The sequence below is a fragment of the Biomphalaria glabrata genome, chromosome 10 (genome assembly GCF_947242115.1).
Source record: "Biomphalaria glabrata chromosome 10, xgBioGlab47.1, whole genome shotgun sequence".
NCBI lineage: Eukaryota > Metazoa > Mollusca > Gastropoda > Planorbidae > Biomphalaria > Biomphalaria glabrata.
Genome location: NC_074720.1, coordinates 29,038,133 through 29,054,150, shown reverse-complemented (window position 1 = coordinate 29,054,150; position 16,018 = coordinate 29,038,133). Strand labels below are relative to the sequence as shown.

The following is a 16,018-nucleotide window of genomic DNA, read 5'->3' as shown; positions in this document are numbered from 1 at the left end:
TACTATAATTTAAAACATTTTAATTTCATTGTTCACATATGATATTTAGTTAATTTTCTTTAAAGAAAGCTAAAAATAATTAAGTGTTTTTCTTTTTTTTTTTTTTGAAGTGTAACAATGACTTTTAAAATGTGTTGTGTTATAAATCTGGTTGCTTTTTGGATCTAGATCTATGTTTTACTTCCGGAGTTGCTGAGTTTCTAAATTTTTATTTCCCCGGGTTATCTAAAATTTATTTATTTACAAGTCTAGAACTCTAATCACTCTAAAACAAGATTTAGTCGAGATTAGATCTAATATTCATCTAGATATCTATTATAGATCTGCCGACAAAAACTAAACTAGAGATATCTAAGCTTTTATCATATTTTAGCAGTCTTAGATCTAAATCTACCGTCTACGACGTTTTTATCAAATTGAAAATAATTGACGGCAGATTTGAGATTAATTTAAGATTTACTTTACTGTTTAGTGAAGTTTAGTTTAGTGTGTTTGTTTAGTTTAGTATTTTAATCATTTTACTTTTAACTTTACTTTTTTAGACTTTTAACACTAGTGGCAGCCTAGGCAGGCAGTTTTTAGCTTTGATTTATGTTTAGTGAGAAAAAAACAACAGCTTTAATCAAAATTCATATTATTCATAATTAACAAAAATCGACTTAACATGGCAGCTTTGACTGTTAAAGAGCTTGCATCGCTACTAAGGTAATCAATATTAATATTATTATTAATTAGTTATTTTTAGGCTTAGGTCTTTTTGTACTATTCTACTAGTAACTCTAGTTATTTTATACGATTAACTACAACTATAGTCTATAGTGTCTATAACTATAGTAGTATTAGGTAGTTCGATAAAAAATTCAAACTCACAATATACTAATAAAACCTATATGGTTGAATAGGGCTTGAAAAAACATTTCCAACCATACTAAATTTATCATTGTATGACAAGTGGAAGGGGAGATATTAATTTTTATTTGAGAGGGGGAAAGTCTTGATTTTTTAGATCCATGTCATTTCTGTTCACTACCGGAAGTTGAATCAAACTGGGAAATAGGTCAAGAGTATTTTTTTGTTTGTGCTGCCAATTTATCTAATTTTGTGACAAGAATGATCCTCAATTTTTTTCTAATTTTGTTTTGAGTTTCTCTTTATTGCATGTAACATTGAATCAATTTTGAATGTATTGATAGGATTAATAATTATTATTTAAAGAAATATAAGTGTACTCTTAATGAATATATAGTAAAACACTATTTGTAATTGAAAAGTACTTATGTTTGTTAAAAATTCATTTTGAAAGATTTAAATCTTGAAAGAGAATTTTTTTTTATTTAAGTGTCTGGTATCTATACTTTTAAAGTATGAATTAATTATTATGCTGAAAATATTATTTAAAAAATTGAAAAGTAATGCTTTGATTTTAAGTAATTTTTGAAGAATGAAGTAAATAATTTTTAAATCTATATCAAATCTGCAACACAAGTTAATGAAGAACATAATTAATATTATGAAAAGAATAGATGCATTCTAAATATTAATACCTAATGCATGATTTTATATAAGAAAAATGTCTAGATATTCTATTTTATGGGTTGATTATTAATCAAAATAGATTTTTTTTATTGCAACAAATGTTTGTTGTTGTTTTTTTGGAAATAAAATAGCATATTTACAATCATAACAGACATCAGCAAATCAATCAAATAAAATTAAAATACATTTAAGGAAATGTAAAATATTATCACAATTAAAGAATAATTATAATCTCAGCATCATCCATAATTTTTCTAATAGGCTATGGGTAATCTCACAGATTCTTAGATTATTTGCTGTTGTAAACAATATATTTTCTTTAAGAATAGGCACACCAACATCTTTCAAAGCAGCTTTTATTTCATTTGCCATTTCATTTCTTGCTCATCTGTCCACACTAAATTAATTAATCCATAATAATTTCCCCACATCTTTTTCTTGGTAAACAAAAAGAAAATTTATCTCTTGCTCGTCTCTTTTTTAGTGCAATAATAATTTCCCCACATCTTTTTCTTGGTAAACAAAAAGAAAATTTATGTCTTGCTCATTTCTTTTTTAGTGCAAAGATAATGCAAGCGTTGTTGCCATTGACTTTTGTCTTACCATCTAAAAATAGCCATTTTAGCATTTGGTGCTTTTCATGATAATAAATTAAAAAACCTAAGATTCTTTCAGCCCAAGTATTGTGGTGAAGCACATTTTTTTATACATACTAATGGGCCTGATAAATCCCTTTGTAATGAGAAACTCATTAATATGCCCAGTGTAGACTGAGGTATAGTTTGATTTAAAAATTGAGTGGAGTTTACTAACAGTAGAGATATCATGATTTGATAATTAATTTAGAGGACAACTAAAAGCATTAATCTGAGAGTTAAATAGAAACTCTGGTGAATCTAGCAATTTTTAATGCAGTGTAAAGTGTCCTTGATGTTTCACCTAAATGTGAAAAACAAACCATAGTATTGCCTTTAAAAATGTAATTCAATTTCTTATATTTTTGTATTTAACAATAATAGCTATATAATATTTTAATCAAAAAATCTTAAAATTAATAGTAATAAAATATAATAATAATAATAGTAAAAAAAAATTATAGTGAAATAATAATAACCTAACTAGAGTAGTTGATAATTATATGATGCAAACAAAGCTTAAATTCTATGAACACTACCAATGACTAGTGGTACAAACTTATTTAAAAGATAACTAAGAATTTTTTAAAATTGTATAGATTACATTAAATCATATATTGTATTGAATTGGAATAATTAGAAAATTATTTAACCTTATGTAAAAATAATTAATTTTATATTTAGATTAATCAATTGCTTTTAAAAAGAAATTATTCAAATCATAGATGGTTATAAATAGGGGGCCGATTGAGATGGATTTAAATATGTACTGACAGTGATGGATGTATATATGTTTTAGCAAAGCTCTTGTTTTCATGGATAATTTTGTTTCTGCCAACTTGTCCAAAAATATAGTGTTCAGTGCTGAAAAATGTCAACTATCGATAATTGGTCACATATTTGAGTGAATCGAGAGGACTTCACTCGAGGAAGTTTTTCTAATTAAATCTGATTGAAAATATGCTTCTAAGTTATCAATTACGAATCTTTAAGTAATTACCCAGATGAGCCTCTTTTTAAAAAGGTGAAACACGGATTATTTCAATTGACAAACATGAAAACAAAAATATGCAGTCATTTGATCTTCATTTTAATAAAAACAAGCCAACACTGGAATAATCGGGACATGCCATTTGAAAATATTAACATTCTAGAGCACATTGAGCATAAATTTTGTAAAAAAAAAAAATAAAAATGTAATTTTACTATGAAATTCAAAATACCAACGTTTATGGACCTATGCAGGTTTTATATGAAAAATGGAATACTACTTCCGGTGTTTATACGCGGATTTCGAACTCACTAGTAGTATAGTATAGTAGTATAGTCATTAAATATATATAAATATCTAGAATCTAGATTTAGATCTAGATTAGTAACTAGAGTCTAGATCTAGTTAATTCTTGTTTGATCTTTGGTTAATCTCGGTACTTTGATTGATAACGATTTCAGACTCAACTCAATGACAATGAAAGTAATAATAGTTAATATAGTTATATAGTTTAAATAGATTTATATATCTAGACTCTAAATTCTACACCTTAGACTTAGATTAATACTTATTAATAATGCTTTTTGAACCCAATTTAATAGATTCTAAAGAAGAAATTTTATTAATCAAATTATACATAAATTTAAAATGTTATTTAACCTTCGTTAGGCCAATAATAGAATATGCATCCTCTATTTGGGACCCCTCAATTCAAGAAAACATTAAGAAACTGGAACAGACACAAAATAGAGCAGTGAGATTCATAACAAATGAATACCAGAGCAACACCTTGCCTTAAATAGCAAAATCAGTAAATTTAGAAAGCCTTCAGGATAGAAGACTTAAAGTAAAGTAGCAATTATACATAAAACACAGAAAGATACAAAGATAGCGGCACATTCCTCGTTCCATATGCTAGGACAAATTTGTACAAAAGCTCCTTCTTCCCTAGCGCTATTAGAGCATGGAATGGGTTGCCTGAGCTAGCCAGGAAAACCAGTGACTAGACGAAGTTTAGGTCATTGGTTAATATGGACATAATCATCTTCTTTTTTGAAGTAACGTCTGTATCAGATAAGATGGCATGGGATGAATATTATTTACACCAGTGACCAATGACTGCAGGTTTCTTAATAATATTTTTTAAAACATATATTTTATCTAAGTTTTAGCCTTGCAATCTGTGATGATGTAAAGCCCATAATACTCATAATTTTCTATGGCAGACAGTTAATGAGGTCATGTGGTCAGTACAGCAGCTACTTTCCACAACTAATGAGCTATATATATAGTAGTGAACTTATGGGTGTCCTAAATTTCAAATTTCTAGTTTTCACTGGAATTGTAAGCTGAGACTTCTCAGTCTGGAAGTTTACAAATTACTTAGCCACCATGCCCCAATAAGTATTGACTAAACTGTAATGACTCCAAATAAACACATTAACTGCAGACTCAGGAGTAATTTAACAGTAACTAACATGCTAAACCAAGTTGACAACAATTATGTTTCAATTTTATAGCTCCTTTATGTTCAGGCTTTGGAAAAAAATGAAATTATCTAGACTAAAAATGTCTAGATTCTCCAATAGATCTTTGTGACAATAAAAATGTTATGTATTCTTCTACAAAATTAAAATATCTTTGTTCATCTATTTAAGTAGACTCAATAGAGTATTTATCTTCCACCTATGCCTCTTAATAGTCTTAATCTCACTTGTGAAAGTATCAAATTTAAGATATATAGTTAAATGTTTGTCTTTTTACAACTTTAGTGTCTTATCTGAAGATGCTACTCAAGCTCAAACCTTTGAAAGCTTGGCCAGTACTTTTCATCATTATTTTACCAATAAACAAGATTATTTTAAAGTGGGTCAAGCATTGGTAAGTGATTTTTTTAAATTATTATTACAAGTTTTTGGAAACACTTCATTGATGAACATTATTACATCCTAGCCTTGCAGAATGACATTGCTGAAAGTGGGCAGGGTTTAAACTCAGAACTATCATGATGGCTCAATATGGGTACCTAGGTATAATAGAACTTCAACCACTGCAGATAGATATTATCATTTAACAATACTCTACTAAATAAATTTACATTAACTCCAGCCATCCCAGAAATAATAATTTTAATATATATTGTTATAATTGTTATGGTGATGTGGGTAGGTGTAGTGTTGTGTGTGTAATTATCTAATAGAACACAAGCCAGTGCTAGAAAACTGTGATGAGAGGTGGCGCATCAGAAAAGATCTGTATTGTCAATACTACTCATGCCATTCATATCAGATATGATCATGTAGAAGGAACTAGTTTGGTTCTATCTGTTTTAAGGCCATCAGGGACACTATATAGAGCAATATATAGGTACAATGAGTGAAATTACATGGAGAAGCCAGTAGAGTTTATCGTAGCAGTACAGTCATTCACTGAAACATTTGTTCAGCCATTGTTTTGAGTTCCCAGTTGTAAAGTATTGGTTGTAAATTTATTAAACATAAAGAGTTTTGTCATTTTGGAGAATGAGTTGTCAAGTTGTTTAGTTGTTTTGTGGTGTTGCTGAGAGCCTGGTAAAGTCTCCAAACACTCACAAAACTCCCCTTGTCCTATAACATAATCAAAACATTCAGTCCTCATTATCTGTGTACTGTTCATACTCTGTGGATATATAAACAGAGGAATGTAACTCAGCTTAAATATCAACAAATACATTTAGTCTAACCAAGCTACTGACAATGATATTTACTGAAAACATGTAACCACATGACCATGTAGCAATTCATAAAGCATCTATATTAAATGTTACCCTTTTATGTATTATGGAAAATCTGGAAAACCTTTGGAATTTGAAAGAAAAGAAAATCCAGAAGTGAGAAACAGATGTATGGAAACCTGATTTAATAAAAAAAAAAAAAAAAAAAGACTTCTATGGAAAACTTTTTTTTTTTAACTGAAGGGATTTTACAATTATTTTTTTTGTGTTCAATACCATAAACAGAGTGTGTTCATTTTATTTTTACTATGGTGCATGTCTACTTACAATACAATATATATATATATATATATTAGGGGTGCACCGGATAGTACTTTTTGATATCCGGCCGGATATAACCGGATAGTACAATTAGATATTCGGCCGGAGCCGGATACCTACATGACTCAAACAGCTCGTTTTACTGAAGTTTTTGCAAATCTTCTATATAACATACCTATATTCATATTATTTTGTTATTTACATTCTTACTTTAAACTCTATCACTAATTGATAAATTAAAATGAACAGCATTTTTTTTTACAGATATGCTTATCATAAACTAATCTTTGTAACATGAGATGGTGTGTGCGTATGTATTGTAAAGTAGAATGTGGGATAACTCATGCAGAATATATAAACATATATGTAACTAATGTAAATCTTTCAAAGTAAAGTTCACTCTTGGTTTTATAGCGTAAATCTTTCTTAAGTACAATCTAAGTTGTATAGTGGGTAGATGTTTGTGTTCATGTATTTGACACCATCAACTTGTCATTAGGCTCGTGTTTTAAAGGCCACAAACCGCTTCTGGTTTGTATCTAATACAGATAATGGCTTAGTAAATATGTTAAGTACAGCAAATTTGCAGCCGTATGCTGGCCATTAAATTTTGTACAATGCAAAACATAGCTGCTTCGGTCAAATGACTCATTCAACCAATGAGCAGTTAAACCACAATATGATTTGGTGGTATTATCAGCTGTCCAAGTGTCCGTTGAGAAAGCGATGCTTTTAGCATCAGATAGCATTTCACGAAGCTTTGAGGAAATATTGTCGTAGATATCTGGAATAACACGTTCTGTAAAATATTTGCGACTAGGCACAGTGTATCTTTTCTCCAGTACTTTTAAAAGTCCAATAAATCCAGGCTTCTCAACTACTTGGTAAGGTTCCATGTCAGTTGCAATCATCTTTGCTATGGCCAAGTGAATGCGTTTAGCATTATCACTATTAATATCCCACAATTTAGCTTTGTCTTAGACCTCTTTAATCCCTGGTTGCTGCTTGTGTGTGAGGCTTGACGAATCACTGGAGCTCGTAGACGTACTGGCACAGGCAGTGATATTACTTGATGCTGATTTCAATGCAGTCATTTCGTTGAATAAGTCTGGGTGTTTCGAGCGTAGATGACTAATCATAGTGGTGGTTGAGAAGTCTTTAGGTTTGCCTGGCTTACCACGTGACATTACTATTTTACAAGCATTGCAAACTGCTTTAGAGTTGTCCATTGTTTTGACATTAAAGTAACGCCATATAAGTGATGACTTTTTATCAGCCATTATTATTACTATTTAATTTACTAAATGCCCTTGCAAGCCACTTTTATACCCGTGGCTTGTGTAACAAAATACTTGTAGGGATGTGTCCTGTAGTTCAGCGCCCTAATTGACATTTCTCTTCAAGTAAACAAACTGTCATCATCTAGTGACCTCTAGACAGTGTCAATATGTCTTAACAATTTGGTTTGTGGTCCAGACCCTTGATTGACAACCTATCTCATAATAAACAAACTCATACCAGATTAACCTTATAGAGATTTGGCTTGTAGTCCCGCCCCTAATAAAAATTCTACTCCAAGTAAACAAACTCAGTTCCCTCATAAGATGTGACACGTTGACATCTGGCTTAATGTGGTCAGTTGCCTATCTGTGAACTCAATGTTATGGACTAAACAAACAAAAGGAGGTGGGGGTGCTCATCTCTACCTCTGGAGATATACTCGCACATCTAGACAGATTATCAGCGTGACGTAGTTAAGGAATATTACGTGTTTACAAGACCACTCAAAGGTCAAGACAAGCTTTTAAAATGTGCCAGACATGGCTGCTACGTATGTAATACGAATTTATAATGTAAAGTCTAGTCCACCCCCCCCCCCCCCCCAAATAACAAACCTAGTTCCCTCGTGCGACCTCTAGAGAGTGCTAACGTCCATCGTATCTGACTTGGGGTCCAGCCCCCCCCCCCCTAATAAAGATTAACTACTAAGTAAACAAACTCAGTTCCCTCGACAGGTGTGACCTCTAGAGTGTCAATACGCTGACATTAAACCTACGTCCATCGTATCTGACTTGGGGTCAACTGTCAATCAATGAACTCAATGTGATGGGCTAAACAAATAAAAGGGGAAGGGAGTTGTTCATCTAGAAATATACCTGGTTACATTAGAGGTGTGGCTCTTGTAGTCCAGCCCCCCCCCCCCCCCCACCCCCCCTAATAAAGATTAACTACTAAGTAAACAAACTCAGTTCCCTCGACAGGTGTGACCACTAGAGAGTGTCAATACGCTGACATTAAACCTACGTCCATCGTATTTAACTTGTGGTTACCCACCCATAAAAAACTCAATGTGATGGACTAAACAAATAAAAGGGGGTGGGAGTTATTCATCTCTACCTCTGGAGATATACCCGCACAGCTAGACAGACGTCTGGTCAGCATGACGTAGTCAAGGAATGTAGCATTTTAACATGTTAACTAACTTACTCAAAGGTCAAGACAAATTGAAAAAAGTGCCAGCCATTGCTGCTCTGTATGTAAAGCGCATTTATGATGTAAAGTTTCATCTCTATTTATATTAAGTTATTAACACGCCTTGTCTTTATAATAAACGATGTTTGGTGCATATTCATAATGGCTCTATTTTTAAGCACATTATTTTGTTTTCATATAAACATTAATACATTCTATAACAGACAGTAATGGAACTAGGTCCACTTTATGCATATTAAATTATGTACTTTTTACTATCCGGTTTACTATCCGGTAGTGATATCCGACCGGAGCCGAATAGCACCGGATAGTAAAAAATGCCGGATATTCGGCAGAAGCCGGAGCCGGAGGGACTATCCGGTGCACCCCTAATATATATATTGTTGAGAGTTAATGCAACTTCATGTAGACAACTCATCCCAACAGCATTTACTTTCTCTTACTAATATCAGGTACTTGTACTAATGGGACTAAAACAGACACTAGCAATCTAACAGAATCTAGACTGCTCAAGAGTAGCTAATAAACAAAAGTGGTAGCCATCATTTAAAAAATAATGTAATACCAATCTTCTTTGTGGTACCTTGTCTTGGTGTGGTTTTGTTGATCTTTGTTTGGGGGGAGGGGTCCATTCAGGTTCTTTTTGTGCCTTAAGCATTTAGTGTTTGTCATTCTTTTTTAACTTGTGCTCCTTAAGTAAACTGGACTTTAAATTTTAAGCATTTCTTTTCCCTCAGGTGCTACTTTTACAACACAGAGATCTACTGCCTCACCAAACACAGAAACTGGCTGCTGTCTTTATCCTGTATGAAATGTATAAAACTGATCCAGTTGCTGCAAATCCATTTGCAGCAGTTTTTCTTAATCTCTTGGTAATTGTTTTATAAACATATGTGCATATATGTGAAAGAGACATATTCAAATATTGTAAAAATAAAAAATTCTTATTTTGCTGTATAATGACATACCCCTAACCTTGTGTAGTTTATGCTGAGTCTGTATCATGGGTCATAAAAAGAAAGTCTGTGTTGGTAGTCTATTGAACATGGAAGTCTATTGTTATTGTTTGCAATTTAAATTTTTTTTTTTTTTTTTTCTTCAAGATTTAGAATGTGGTTATCTGGACTGTATGGAGTTCTAGAAATTAATTTGTTCAAAATAATTTTAACAAGGTTTCTGTAGTTTTAGCAATGAATTCCTACTAAATCGATTTTTTATTCAGCTTTTACAGAGAAACTATTTTTCTAAAATTACATATGTTACAATTCACTAATTGCTTTTACAATTTTTATTCACTTGTATGATAATATAAAAATTTTGCACTGAGAAAAATGTATTATTCTTGTAGTGTATTTTGCTAGCTGAGTTTCTTTGATGATCGAATTTAGCTTGTTTTCTTTAAAAAAAATATTTTGAATTCTATAGCAAGAATCAACAGAGAAAAAAGATGCCAACCCTTATGATCTTCAGTCATCCATACCACCAGTCTCAGCAGCTGAAAGATATTTTCTTTCTAATCTGATCTCAAGCACATCAAAAGAGGTAAGCAGAAGTAGATAGCTGCCATTCAAAAGATAACTTCATGCTTAGAATCTCTTCTGGCAGCCAGATCATATATTCAATTGCACAATAGACTCATTCTGTCAAGTTTTCTTTTCATGTAATTTATGAGCATTGTAATAATTTCCCAGTCTGCACAAATAGCAAATCAGGTTGAAACCGCCTAAACATTGTGATATATTTTTAACAGAATATATGAAATTATAAATGTACCAGGAGTATATTTAGGAATGTATAATCCTATGTTATTTTGTTTTATAATATTGATCAATATAATCTTGTTGAATTCAACAGTTGTTGAAAAAAACACCAGCTCAAATCATTCAGATGGATGTGACAGGTAAAGTTCCAATGGATATCAGTCAAACTCAACTCTTTATTGTCCAAAGACAGTCAGAAATGCCACACACCAGCAAAACAGCCATGAGCTGTGTGCTAGCTGATCCTGAAACCAAACCTACCAGGTACATTATGGAAAGCAGAATTTTCTTTTTACTTATAGCTTCTGATAGAATAATACTTTAATTGCTTAATACAAATCATTTTTCAAAAGTTGTAACTGTTAGGATGTTTATCAGTAATAATGTTTTATAATACTTTGGATATCTTCACACGTATTAGAAGTATCATAGAAGCATGAAATGTCGATTTATTTTAATCTGGATTTTAAAAAAAAATACAGAATGAAATAACTTGAGCAATCATTTATTGAAAAATGTTCTTGAAAAGTCATACTGAAAAGTTTGTTTTTTTAATGAAAATTTCTATTATTGGCTTTTCTAAGAAATGTTTCCTTATAATATTTCAGTTTTGAATGTTCTAGTTTTTGAAAGTTCATTGAATTTTATCTGATTCTCTGAGTTGTACTTTCATTCAATATAATTTGAATAGTACTGAGTCTCTCTGTAGATCTAATTGATTTGTACTTGACTTCTCTAGTTTTGAACAGTTTGGTAAACCTAATCTGATCAATCCAGACATTCAGAGGGATGTAGCAGAGACTTTATTAACTGGTCCCAAATGTGCTGTAGACAACACACTAAGGCCAGAGTTCATCAGATTGGCTCCACCATTACACATTGCTGAAGATGAGGTGACCGTTTTTTAAGGCATCTTATGTCCCCAAGTCATGTTGAGTTTTTGTTTTGTTTTTGTGTAGCTATAGTTTAAGTTCAATGTGCAAAATGAAAATGTGTAATTTTGACTATAACTTCTTTTTAAAAATAATTTAAACGTTTTCATTTTCAGTAAGCATCTACTCCCTACAAAGAAACACCATCCTTTACTCATAGTGCTATTTAACATCTAAACCTGTATTAAACATAATCTGCTGAAAATCATTCTTCATATTATCTCAATGGTGTGAATGTTCCCAGATGGCATGGATGCTGCCGACTGACACAGAGTTCAATGTGGCCTGGGACACGACAATGTGTGTCAATACTTCTACTGGGGTTGAGGTACGTCGCTTAATGGCCAAAGCTTTCAAAGGTCCTCTCTCTCCTCCACAACAGCAACAGATCAAAAAGGAGCTTGACAAAGACAGTAAACTTGTGTACAACATTGGCCTATCACCTGCTAAAGTAAGTGTTTATAGTCCCATTAGGTTTGTAATTTGAGCTCAATAATTTTAACTAAAGGATGGTCACATTGCTTGACACTTGATGGTTCAGAAAATAAAACTCATTAGTTAAGATCACAGCCTGTTTGGAATAGAGCTGTAATACATCCTTTTCAATATAGATATTATATACCTGTCTAAATCTGGATCAAGCAGTGGATGATATCATTGTTGTTCACTTCTTAGTGGGTTTTTTTGTTGTTTGTTTTTTGTCCTATCAGTTAATGTGGATTTTTTGTTTTTTTTAATTGCACAGCTACCAGATTTAGTAGAAAACAATCCTTTAGTTGCTATAGAAGTGCTGCTCAAGTTAATGAATTCAACACAAATTACAGAGTGAGTACATTAAAAACATTGTTTTATTAAAAATATTGTAAATACTAGAACACAAAATAGTGATTAAGAAAAAAAAAAGTATCTTATGTACTGAGTTTCAACTTGATTGGTTTATCTCTTGACAGCTATTTCCAAGTGCTAGTGAACATGGAGATGTCTTTACATTCAATGGAAGTTGTCAACAGGCTGACTACAGTACAGTACACCTTTACATTTCATAATTTTTTTGTTTTAATCTTGTGCCAATCATCAAAGGCAAAGTGCTGTCATGAAATTGAAGATTTCAGTGCAAAAATAATTTTAAAATTTGCAAGTTCATTTTAAAAAAAAAAAAAAAGAGGCATAAACAAATGTTATTTCACTGAGTTCTAGAAACTGTTTCGTGGGTGGAAAAAAAAGTAAATTGTAAAATATTCTTTAAACAACTGTAACTTATGGCACCAAAGTATTCTTTGATTAAAAAAAATATCTTAATAGCACATAAGTATTTTAAACTTGGTTCCATCAGATCTCAATGAATATCTTCATTTTATCCTTTTTGTTTTTAATAATAAGGAAGTCTCTTTACAAAACTTAGTGATTGCATGAGACCAATTATTTTTTTTATTGTATTAGCTATGTACTGTGATTGTGAACTAAGTTGTCCTCCTTTTCCTTGTGCAGCAAGTTGAACTTCCATCAGAGTTTATCCATCTCTACATCTCTAATTGTATTACGACATGTGAGACTATCAAGGACAGGTATTTCCAAAACAGACTTGTTCGTCTCACCTGTGTATTTCTTCAGTCTCTCATACGTAACAGAACTATAGATGTGAAGGTGAGTGAGGGTTGACGTACACAGAACTTTTCTGTGACATTCTGCATTTATTTTAGAAGGGGCTTTTTAAGTCTATTTGGTCATGTGGTATGTGCTCTGGACTGTCATTTAATAGTCTCAGGCTAGAACCATCTCTGCCCCATCCCCCACCAGGTTTGTGCTAGGATGTAATAACTTCAATTCTGAAAAATACGTTCAAAACCTTTACTTGTAAAACAAACAAAAAAACTTCATAGCTTCCATGAGTTTGATTCCTTCTCTAGTTAGCCCTAGTGGCCTAGTTACCAAGCACTTAGAGTAAACTTAAGGAATGGATTGGATAGATAACAAAAGATTCATTGTTTATTAGCTATTATTACTAAACATTGACCTTTTTTTGAAACAATTGTATAATTTAGTTAAATGAACATTATCAACATTGTATTTTTTTTTTAGGATATATTCATAGAAGTTCAAGCTTTTTGTATAGAATTCAGCCGAATCCGTGAAGCAGCAGCATTATTTCGTTTACTGAAGTCTCTAGACAATGAAAAAGAGCCTAACAGTACTGGGAGATGAAGTTTTAATTGTGTGAACATTTTAATGATTAAATATTTGTACAAAGAAAACTTTGTTCATGGATGCTTTCTTTCTTTGCCCCAAACTAGAAAATAACTCATTTTCAATGTAAACTAAAATGTTTTTTCTTAAGACTAAGTAAAGAAATATATAAAAACCCAGCTGAAATAGATATCTAACATTCAACAGCTTTGCATTCGATGTGATAGAATATGTAGGTCACAGCTTGATTTGTATTATAACTGAACAGTTACACTAAGCTCTTTCTTGTTTGAGGACTGGAAGTGTTTAAAAAAAAAAAAAGATCAGTAGAAAGACAATGAAGTGGTCTAATTAAGGGATTTTTATTTTAGCTACCAAATCTCCCCACATTTAACAGGAAGGTTATACAAGTTTTTATAAATGAATGTCAGCTGTGCTAGGTTTACAAAATTTATTTTACTCATAAAGTTTAAACTACCAAGGATACCAGTGCTCCTGATTGGCCAGGGAATGAATAGCCTACACAATTAGGTGAATGCATAATTAAGCCAATTGTAGAGCCCAGCTGCAGCAAATCTTTCTCCACAAACACCAGATAACTAGGCCAACGACTTTCTCTCAAAACAAAATACTACAGATACTGACTTCTATTTCCCACGTGTGGTGCACTGTGTATCACTTGTTAGAATAACCTGAGCACCTCAAGACATTTGATGAGCAACAACTTTATGTCCTGGTAGTTTATGACAAGTCACACTTTGCACATGCCAAGTATACAAGGGTGCAGGGTGTATGATTTTTTAAATTTATTTTTTACTTTGGTGTGGGGTATATGCACAGAAATACAGTAAACAATCTTCAAGCACTGGTATCATATTTTTTAAAATGTTAAAATTTGTATTTTAAATCAAGAAAATTTTATTTTAATATTATATTACAGCATTTTCATTTTAAATATAAGCTCCCAGTAGTATCACAATCTGTTCACAAAGAAGTTGAGACAAAGAATCTATTATTAGACAATAGCGGAACATTGTGTTTACCTCATTCTATTAACATTATAATTTTTTTTCCCAGGACTTCTTTAAAATCCCTCACATATTCGTATACAATTTAATTTGAACCACATATACTTCATCTTTGGTTCAAAATCTGTGACTTTTTATAGTTAGGCCTTCAACACATTCTTCATTCAAACTTTCTTCTAGATACTTTTGTTTGCTACCCTCTCTATGGTGCATGTAGGACAAATTTTAAGGAATCTTTGCATTTACAAACCAGAAACTATCCCAGCTTTTTTTCACTCAAGTGTAGTTTTTCCCCCTGAAGACTATGGGCTTGTGTCTGGAAAACTCTTGCTCAGCAACTACAATAACATTTGCAATTTTATAACCAATGATGTAAAAAAAAATACACTAGTTATGTTTTAGTTCAAAGTAAAGTTTAAATCAAATATTATACTACTTGTGTAGTTTCATATCAGATAAAAAAAAATGACTGCCATAATCAAACTCCACTTTAAACATGTAGAAGTGTGGAAGTCAAATAATTTTTTTAATTTTTAGTTGGTGAAATCAAATCTAAAATTTAAAGAATAATGTAAATTATTGCTAAACTGATCTAAGCCAAAGTAAGAATAATATTCCCCTTCCCCAACTTTTCATATTTACTAGATGTATGCATATTCTATACTAAGTATAACCGACCAGCTTTGTCTGTTGATTTGTTCCCAGGCTATATATATTATTGTCATGGACCCCTTCCATTTTGATTTTGTATAAAACAATATAATGGACCCCTTCCAAACATGTGTCAAAGTTGTGAATAAAAAATAGTTTGTGGTACATTCAACTTCAAATGTAAGCTTCTATGGCAAGTAGTTGAATTAGTAATGAGTGTGAGATGCTACAAAAGGATTCAAGGTATCAATTTCATTACTAGGCTCTGTGTCAAAGACTTAGATGCACTCCCTGGTCATGACCAGATTCTTGTCTGGTCGTGCGGTTTGCACGCTGGACTGTCATTCGGACTTATCGATGGTCCCGGGTTCAAACCCTGCCCGCTCCCATCCCCCGTCGTCCAGCGGGAGGTTTGGACTAGGAAGTAATTATTTTCAACTCTGAAGGAACATCCGAAATAAGTAAAACATTTTACAAACAAACATTTTGTGTCTGATTTAGCTGTCGAGAGTTATGGATCCTAGATATCAAATTTAAAGACTGCATCACAAACAAAGAGATTAGAGACAGGCTTACTACAGGGATAACTAAAACTCTTGGCCATATTACAAGGTCTTTGGAGCTCTCAAAGACCTTCCTTCAGGGAACAGTACCAGGAAAAAGAAGAGGCAGACAGAATGGACGGGCCTGCCATTAAAATGGTTTTATCCCAGGCAAAGAAGACAGAGGAATGGAGAAAGACAAACAGACTAAGGGATAGGTGAAGGTGATGCA

The 16,018-nt window shown here is 32.1% G+C and overlaps 1 protein-coding gene across 2 annotated transcripts; it reads left to right on the top strand.

Moving 5' to 3' along the window:
- The first annotated feature begins 150 nt into the window (after positions 1-150).
- On the top strand, positions 151-13,633 carry LOC106080023 (CCR4-NOT transcription complex subunit 11-like). 2 transcript variants are annotated; one of them, XM_056043028.1, is made up of 12 exons: positions 151-220; positions 543-705; positions 4,935-5,043; positions 9,427-9,561; positions 10,115-10,231; positions 10,544-10,713; positions 11,189-11,342; positions 11,626-11,832; positions 12,127-12,206; positions 12,332-12,401; positions 12,870-13,025; positions 13,461-13,633. In XM_056043028.1, the coding sequence occupies exons 2-12, from the start codon at positions 665-667 to the stop codon at positions 13,581-13,583; spliced, it is 1,362 nt and encodes a 453-aa protein (XP_055899003.1). In that variant the 5' UTR covers positions 151-220; positions 543-664; the 3' UTR covers positions 13,584-13,633. The 2 variants fall into 2 exon arrangements, with proteins under 2 accessions (XP_055899003.1, XP_055899002.1); XM_056043027.1 differs by lacking the exon at positions 151-220 and having other exon boundaries at positions 493-705.
- The last annotated feature ends 2,385 nt before the right edge of the window (positions 13,634-16,018 follow it).

Bases quoted from the DNA above. Each gene is read 5' to 3' on its own strand.
- LOC106080023 (XM_056043028.1), top strand. From the start codon at position 665: ATGGCAGCTTTGACTGTTAAAGAGCTTGCATCGCTACTAAG. The intron at 9,562-10,114 runs GTAATTGTTTTA...TGAATTCTATAG, and splicing joins CAGTTTTTCTTAATCTCTTG to CAAGAATCAACAGAGAAAAA. The intron at 12,402-12,869 runs GTACAGTACACC...TTCCTTGTGCAG, and splicing joins TTGTCAACAGGCTGACTACA to CAAGTTGAACTTCCATCAGA.